The sequence below is a fragment of the Pistacia vera genome, unplaced genomic scaffold (genome assembly GCF_008641045.1).
Source record: "Pistacia vera cultivar Batoury unplaced genomic scaffold, PisVer_v2 Contig50, whole genome shotgun sequence".
NCBI lineage: Eukaryota > Viridiplantae > Streptophyta > Magnoliopsida > Sapindales > Anacardiaceae > Pistacia > Pistacia vera.
Genome location: NW_022196335.1, coordinates 1,777,547 through 1,786,454, shown reverse-complemented (window position 1 = coordinate 1,786,454; position 8,908 = coordinate 1,777,547). Strand labels below are relative to the sequence as shown.

Below are 8,908 nucleotides of genomic sequence, written 5' to 3'. Positions count from 1 at the left end.
GTTTGTCCACCTTAACCTTAAGAGCAACATAACGCTCTAAGTCCATAGCTCTTCTCTTTTGGCGAATAGGCTTGAATTCACTATCGATGTTGAGTGCATGAAATATAATATCCGGGTTGATCCTGACCATATCAGCATGAGTCCATGCAAAAATATCTATACTCTGTCTAAGGAAGCTCATTAAATCAGTAGTGAGCTGAGGGCTGAGATTGCTTTCGATTCTCAACACATGGGTCAGCTCATTTTGGTCGACAGAAACCTTAGATAAAGTCTCAACAGGCCCACCGTGGGAATACTCCTCTTAAACATGAGGATCAATGTTGTCTTTCACTAGACCGGGCTGTGGTTCAATCCTGCTGATCGTCATTGTCTGCTCAGGAATGCATACAGGCTTCATTTTCCCTTTGCATGCCATCTGTAGTACTCTAACATAATAGTCGTGAGATTCACGCTGAGACCCCTTGACTTTCCCACACCTTGTCGGAGTAGAAAACTTTATCTTCAGATGATAGATGGAGGTGACAGCCTTAAAGTTCCATCGTAGAAGTCATCCCAAGATGCCATTGAAAGCTGATAGACAGTCTACTACCAAAAATTTTGTCATCTTAGTCACTTCATGGGTCTCACCCAAAATGACAAGAAGTGCAATTGTTCCCCTCGGAATTAGATGATCCCTAGTAAAACCATAAAGAGGAATGGAGACAACTTCAGATCCATCTTCTCTAACTACATTTCCTCGAATGCTCGCTAAAACGGGATACTCACGGCGCTCCTATCATCCACCAACACTCTATGAACTTTTCACCTTCCTATTTCAATCGCAATCATGAGTGCATCCTCGTGAGGGTGATGCAGTCGTACTGTGTTATTTTTAGAGAAGGTAATCTCCTCTTCTCTGTGAAACTTGCTAGGTTGTAGTGCCTTATTTAGGATACTCACGAGCTCATGCTGAGCTTCTCGAGCGTACTTCTCTTGAGCACCTCGAGAGTTCCCTGCGATATGTGGTCCCCCAAATATAGTTCCTACCAGATGAAGGTTTTTGCAACCACGACGCTTCTTCCCATCGCCCTCTTGATCCTTCTCTCGAGTGGGAATTGGACTATCAACATACTCCTTGAAGTGCCCCTTTTGAATAAGGTCTTCAATAGCCTGCTTAAGAGCTCGACACTCATCGATATGGTGCCCATTATCCCGATGATAACGGAAATACTTCTTGTTATTTCTTTTAGAAGGGGGATTTTCCATGGGCTTTGGCTCTCCAAGCATATTAGCTTCTTCTGACTTGTCCAGAATAGCTGAAACCGATGCATTGAGTGAAGTATATAAATTCTGGTCGCGATCGCAATGAGAAACTTGGGCATAGGATTTCCTGGGCTCAAACTGATGTTTCTTTCCCTTTCTCTAATTGTCATTAGCGCACTTGCGATCAGATCTTCTACTACTCTCTCCCCAGTTTTTCTCCCTTCCAATTAAGAGCGCTGGTCAAAGGCCCGGGTCTTGGTAGTTTAAAGCTGCCACTGAATTCTCTATTCTCATATATTTCTCTATGAGGTTATAGAAGCAAGTGAGGGAAATATCGTCCTCAGATTGAAGTTTCTTCCACATATCGATTTGCGGGCAAACTCCAGCAATAATTAGAGTTCAAACTGAATCTTCGAGTGTATTAGCCACCTTATTAAGCTCTCTGTGGAACATGTAAATGTAAGGCTGGAGGGAATCATTCTTCTCCTGCCGTATGTTTCTGAGATAACTCAACGACATTAAAAACTTCCTATTGGCTTGGAAGTGCCTTAAAAATAACGAACTCATCTGCTGCCACAAGTTGATAGACCCTGGTAGAAGCAATTTGAACCAACGTTTGGCGTGGGCAACCCACCCAAGCCACCAACACCACCACCCACATGTCATTGTCAGCCGGTGGCCAGTCGTCGCCGCCGCAACCTAAGATGCACGGAAGGCTGGAAATGGCCATTATGCATTGATATGGCCATTTCCGACCACAAATCTTGCCGACAAGATTTTTTGTGTCTTCGACCCAAATTAATAAGTAATCAAACATATATCCTATTTTTTAATCTAAATAGGATAACATAAATGTAACATTCGTTTTGATAGGTGAGTAGTATTCATTAAAATCTGGAGGGAAAAGTTGATTTGATAGTCAAGTAGTCAAACAACAATCAAGGCGTTCATCATGGAAAAAATCCAAATGTAAACTAACTTCATGTTAACAAAATAAGTCTGTAGTTATAACACATCTATTTGGAGTTTTTCTCATCAACCCCCCTAATTTTGCGAAAATAATATGTGTCTCCTTCAATTATTATATTATCATTTACCCCCTAAAATAAAGTCAAAACCCCCTAATAGGGAAAATATATAATACTTTTCAGAAATCAAAGAGTCTTTTATCTCTCAAATAAAAAAGCCTATCTACTTGTAGAGATTTGTTCAAAAGTCATCGAATCTAGAAGCAAGTCACATCACTCACTGATGACATCAATGGAAGGAAATGAGACATAGAGAAGAACATACAAACTCATCGGGTTGGTAACAAAAATAAGTACTATAATGTTATTGGATTAGTCCATTGCTCAAAGAATTAACTAATAATCCAATAATCAATTTACTATTCTGTCTTTTTCAGTTAAAGTTAACAGATAATTTTAATTAGTGTATTATGAAACTTGACAGATGAAAAAATACCATTTTGATATTTTACGAGTAGAAAAGTGTCATTTCACCAAACTTCGAGCAGGAAAATGTCGCTCTCCCTTAAATAAAATAATAAATAAATAAACATGTCTTTTAGTAAAAAAAAAAAAAAGGGTTCGTAGACCATATTTATAAACTATAAACAGCATAAATTTCTGATTTGTTTTCTTTTCATTATGATTCAAAATATTAATTGAATTATTACTTTGTGTTTTACATATTGGAGTTAACAAATCGAAATATAAGGAAAAATGAAATTAATGAACGATAATTGAAGTCTGACTTTTTACATATGAAAATTAAAAGAGAATTATATAAAAAGCAAAACATGAAGAGTGGTCCATTAATTTCCCCAACTCAGAAAGCAATAGAATTGGTTAGGTGAAGGTGTGGTCCCTCTCTAATGCGACTTCCACTACAACATTTTAAGAAAGACAATTTTTCATCATACTCTTCTATATAAACTACTTTCATTTCAAGTGGGAACCCATTGAAATCCATTAAACAATGGAAACAAAGCCTAAAATTCTGTGTCTTCGTCTCAGCTTTTTTCTACTCACATGCCTATTGCTTCTGCTTCTCACCAAAGCTGCAACAATAACAACAACAACAACAAAAAGCAATATATGCAACAAATCAATTGCAGAGTGCAATGAAGATCTTGAGATGTTGATGGACTCTGAAATCACTAGAAGGGTTCTTGCACGAAAGAGATACATAACACCCGGAGCTCTAAAGCCAGACCAGCCAGTTTGCAACGGCGGCAGTAGAGGCGAGGCTTATAGTAAAAGCGGAGGCTGTCTTCCTCCTCCATCCAACCCGGCAAATCGAGGTTGCCCTGCATACTATCGCTGCAGGTCTAACTCGTGATTCACTCTGTTTCTCTCTTCTATGTTTTTGTTTTCTGGGTTGAAAAGGGTTTCTGTTTTTAATTTAATCTATATATTATCTAAGCCATGATTACTATAGATCTTAATTTCATATTTATGTTATGATCGACATGTTTTTTTTTCTCCCTGATTCTCTTGCATGTGATAACAAGTATTGGTTCGGTGACAGTTGAACCAGTTCTACATAAATCTATTACGTGTCATGAGAAAAGATGTTTGATTTTTGTTTTATTAAAAAACCTATATAAAATGAATAAGAGAGAAACTCAGAACATATTCCCATTAAATTACATGAAATAAAAAATTTACTTAAAAACAACATATATATGCTTTCTCTACAGAGTAACTTTTATTTGAATGAGTAATCGAACACTATTTTCTACTAATTACATTATACTGTTTCAATTTGACTCGAAAAAACAAACCATGTCTAAATTTTTCCTGACATTTCAGAAACAAAATCCTTTCAGAGAGTGAACCAGTGCGCTATAAAAAGTACTACATCTTAGTACTATTTTTTGCACAAGTGAAAGGAATTTAAGAACTCCAAACAAACGACTTTTTATAAGGCTCCAGTTCCATTATGTTGATCCATGATTACAAAGAATACTGACTACGAATCTTTGTCATAATTATCAAAAAAAATAAGACTCATATACTCACAATAAAGTCACAGCCATTCATCTAAAATATAAAGGTCTTCCATATTTTTTGAAGACCACTTGAACTGCCTTAGTTTATGTTTAACTATGTCGAGGGTTAATGTTACACCACCTGAAACATTAAGCCGAGAAAAAGTTTTCAATAACACAGACGGACGTTATCTATATGCCTCTCCGATAACATCCTATCACTTATTAATTTAATTTTGTTTTTCCCTCAAACTAACAACAAGGATTAGTCAACTTTCAAATAAATGTACAGATGATGGAATCTTAATGAATGAATATATTGATGATATTTACACCCGTCCCATCAAAGATTTTCTCTTAAACAAAAACTTCTTGTCATAAATCTCTCCATGCTTTCAATTAGGGGTGGACCAAATCAGTCTGCTTCATTTTCTGGTAGAATCGAGCCAAACTGAAATTTTTTTTTTCCCTCAAGAACCAAACCAAGTACAAATCATGTACGAGAATCAAACCAACAAATAACTGATCGATTTGATTCAGTTTAGTAATATTCTTCTGTCAATATAGTTTTGTCAATATTTCTTTACAATCACCATCATTCCTAAAACACAATTTAATTGAAGGGATCAGTAGATCCTTTAAAAGAAGTAAATCTCATACAAAAAAATCAGGTCATCTTGCAGCCTAGTAATATAGTTTAACCATATTCTAGGTCAGGCTTGCAAATAAATACTAAACATAGCTAAGATGCTGTAGTAAATATATTCCCATTCATTGTTGGTCTTCCAAAACTCCAATAATATTCAATTTCAAGTACATATTTCAAATCGTACAGCAAAAATAAATAATAACAGGATCAATCAAAATTGTATGAGACCAATGATTAAAATCATACTAGCACATATCTGTCCAATTCATGAAAATAAAATAAATAAAGATATAAAAACCACAATCCAATATAGAAGATGCAACGTGAAATCATACTACTACTTAACACAAGTTACAAAAATTCAATTGTACAATTCTAGCATATGAAAATGAAACAATAGTTTATCAAAAGTAACAGACCAGAAAAGGAAAGAAGTACATGGGAACAACGAAATACATAGGAGATACCTTTTATCAAATTATGGAATACTCACTTTCATACAGTACAGATAAAGTAACAACTTCAGAATGTGATCCTCAAATGGAATGCCAAGGAGCCACTAGTTGACTCAACAAATACAAGGATCATGTAGTAAACAAAGTTCAAGCACTACTTAATTGAAAGCTTCCATACCTCTCTGACATTAGAAGAACCATCTGCCACTTCAGCAACCAGGCACGCAGCCATAAAACCTGCAAAAAAAAATAAAAAGGACAACTTATAGGATTGCCGTCACTGCATACAATTATCCCATCTGAGACCATAAATATCAGTAAAAATGAATGATACGTTCAATGTGTATTCTATACTTGCACACAATATCAAGGATAGCATAATATGCACAGACACATAACAAGACTTATTTGTCGCCAAGTACATGCATGACATGAAAAAGTATCCTAGTTGAAGAGAAAGTGTGTTTTCACAAGACAAGATTACGCCTACGGAAACAAAGAGAGCTACTTTCATGCATTTATGTGATATATTGAAATGTTCAACTGCTTGTTCCCCTGTCAACAAAAGGGAGGTAATAAAACACAGTTATGTCTCCCAACAACTTTTGCAAATATATCTCAGAAGGATAAGCTCACCATCTTTCTCCACCATAGACATGAATTGTCGTGTTCCGCCACCTACTCCAAAATAATGTTTCTTTGCTGCCATGTACACAACTCCATGAGGACGGCTGACGCACTGCAATATAAACATTTTTACAACTCAAGAATGGCAATTTGCAATAAAAAGGAATAATTCTTTCATTAAAAAGGAAATATATACACCATTAAGCAACACCTTTTTTATAAGTCCATAGAGATTTTGATGAGCAGAGATTGAGTAGATAGTCTCTGCCATCAATATAATATCATAACCAGAAGTTGGACTCTGCCCTGAGCTGTTCAGATCCTTTTCATTGTCATTTACACAAGGTAGAAGTTCATGGATTTGACTCCAGTCACCAGCAAAGAAGCGCACTTCTACTCCAGTATCATGATTTGCTTCATTTGCAGCAGCAGGCTGAAGCTTCTTGGAAAGGTTGGCATTTACATTAGGAATAGTGAGAAAACGCAGAACTTCAGCATTGAAGTCTTGGAAATGTATGACAGCTGCACCCTAATACAACAAAACAAGAAGCTAAATAAAATTATAGATTTTCAAAAATCCAGTTGTAGACAGTACAACACATTTTTACCTCATGGCAAGTAAAGATCCCAGGAATACCATGACCACATCCAAGCTGGAAACAATTAGATGAATTTCACTGATTAAAATTAAGGAAAGATAAGCCATTATAGTAGAATCTGATTCAGTATATACCATGGTTCAAACAGGAATCAATCAGGAAACAATGATTTGATGTGAGATGTATGGTTTCTTCACCATGAAGATATTCAAAAATTAATTCTTCTTTGTATCGAAGATTTGTTAAATTCCATAGAAAAACGAACCCTGTTAAGTGACCGAATTGTTCAGAATTCAAAGTTTAATATCAAATAGACATAAATGTGACATGCCAATTTAAGTTCTATTAAACTTACAGGATTTTATCCACCTATGAAGTGGCATAATCTGGCACAAGTTGAACTGTTAAAGGAATCAATAAGATAAGCTTTGGATTTAAATTCTCAATCTAATTAGATAAACAACTTGTTGACCAAATTAAATTGAACTAGATGGTAACTTCAAAATTAAAGATCATGCATTTGAAAAAAAAAAAATAAATAAATAATCATGGTCACTAACATCTTTGCAATTTTAATAGGCAACTTACACAGCACAAACATGTGTGAAAATTATATTAATATATGATCCCAACTCTTCATTGACGTTGATATTATAAGTATCACACTGTACCTTGACCAGCTCTGTAGTTGACAGTCAAAATTCTATAAGCCTTGAATCCCAATATTCATATTCTAGCCCTTACAATTATATTGCTCACCCACATAGAAATTATTAGATGTAGTAAAGCACACAACAACAGATTTTCAGGGCATTCAGATTCTAAAAGGGAATCCCATTTTGCATAAGTTACAGTAAACAAGAATTAGAGTTTTCAAAATCAATGAAATCTTATCATGCCAAGTATCAAGAGAACTATGAATTGTTGAACAGTTTAAAAATACCTGAAATTACAAGCCCACCTCTAAAACACGCTTTCCAGTAAATGATATATTCCCATTTTCAGCATCCGAGCATAGAGCTTTAACAAGATCCAGAGAACCTTCCCATAACTTCAGTCCCCCTACCCCAAAAACATATTTTTTTAGCAAATGAGTGCACTCATCCAACATTAACAAAAATAAAAATGTTCCAAGAACATAGAGAAGACAGTAAACTGCTATTAAAGAATTACATAAAATTAGCAAAGAAACAAAGAAACAAAGAAACAAAAGCTAAAAGTAGTAGATTATGCACCTTCGTATACCCCAGGAACTAAATCGGAGTTAGGCAACCCAAAAACCTCTTTAGTGCTCACTCGGCCCTAACAGAAAATCAAAATATAGTTTAGATATTATCTTTCCACAATTGGATAAATTTCATCCTGTTCCTAAGGAAAGGCCTAATCATGACCAGACCAATTCGGTTCCGGATAATAGCCTCCCTACAAACATCCCTGTAGGTTTTTCTTTTTATAAAATTTTATAATATGATGTTCATGCCAAATTTTAGAATATCATGAATGTTTCCGATAAACTTTGAGAATTGTTATGTCAACCTGCATTTTACTGAACATTATTTTGGCTTTAAAAATTATTTAAAAAAAAAAAAAAAAAAAAAAAACCTACTAATCAAAATTTCAGATATTTCCAGGCAATGCAAGAAATCCAACTTAAATGTAAAGAAAATATTTCGAATTCATTCTTAGTGTAATTGTGAAACTTATTACAAACATTGATTGATACCTTGAGCAAAGTGAGTTCATCACTTATGTTGACTGGCTCCAGAGTGCACTTGACAGATGACGAAACCTACTTGGCATAAAAAAGAAAAATAATAATAACAATAAATAAATAAATATTAAAAAGAGGAAATGTATGACTCATAATAGAACAAAAGAAAACGCATAAGTAGTGAATGGAAAGATAATAAGAGATACCTGAGAGGAAAGTACTTCGATGCACGGAGGAGGAGGAGGGGAAGGAGGAGGAGGTTCGTCCGCAAGAGAATCAAGAAACGACAAACCCACGCCTTTCTTGTCCGATGCCATTAATTTTCAGCTCTTGCTATCAGTTGCTGGCTGTGGCTTTGGGGTTTGGGGGTTTTGGGGTTTTTCCGTTTTTGAGATGGAAAGAAACAAAACTTTGGGCCATGCTCATAGGTTTTACATGGAATCCAACACATGATATAATGGCCCAAGATAGATTTTCATTTTCTAGCGGTTATTGGGTTCGTTTGAAACAAAGAAAGTGGCAAAATTATATTAAATGACATTATTTTAGCGTTAAAAGTTGAAGAGTTGTACTTTCTCGCATCATAGCAAAATAGCATTATACACAATTTTAATGAACGAAAATACCTTA

At 35.1% G+C, this 8,908-nt stretch overlaps 1 protein-coding gene across 1 annotated transcript; it reads right to left on the bottom strand.

Annotated features, from left to right (window-relative positions):
* Window positions 1-5,165: 5,165 nt before the first annotated feature.
* Window positions 5,166-8,630, bottom strand: LOC116105575 (histidine protein methyltransferase 1 homolog). The gene is made up of 8 exons (XM_031391985.1): window positions 8,485-8,630; window positions 8,291-8,356; window positions 7,803-7,869; window positions 7,529-7,629; window positions 6,577-6,621; window positions 6,180-6,497; window positions 5,978-6,080; window positions 5,166-5,578 (listed from the first exon to the last, which is right to left on the bottom strand). Exons 1-8 carry the CDS (start codon window positions 8,593-8,595, stop codon window positions 5,496-5,498), a joined length of 894 nt encoding a protein of 297 aa, XP_031247845.1. The 5' UTR covers window positions 8,596-8,630; the 3' UTR covers window positions 5,166-5,495.
* Between the last annotated feature and the right edge of the window lie 278 nt (window positions 8,631-8,908).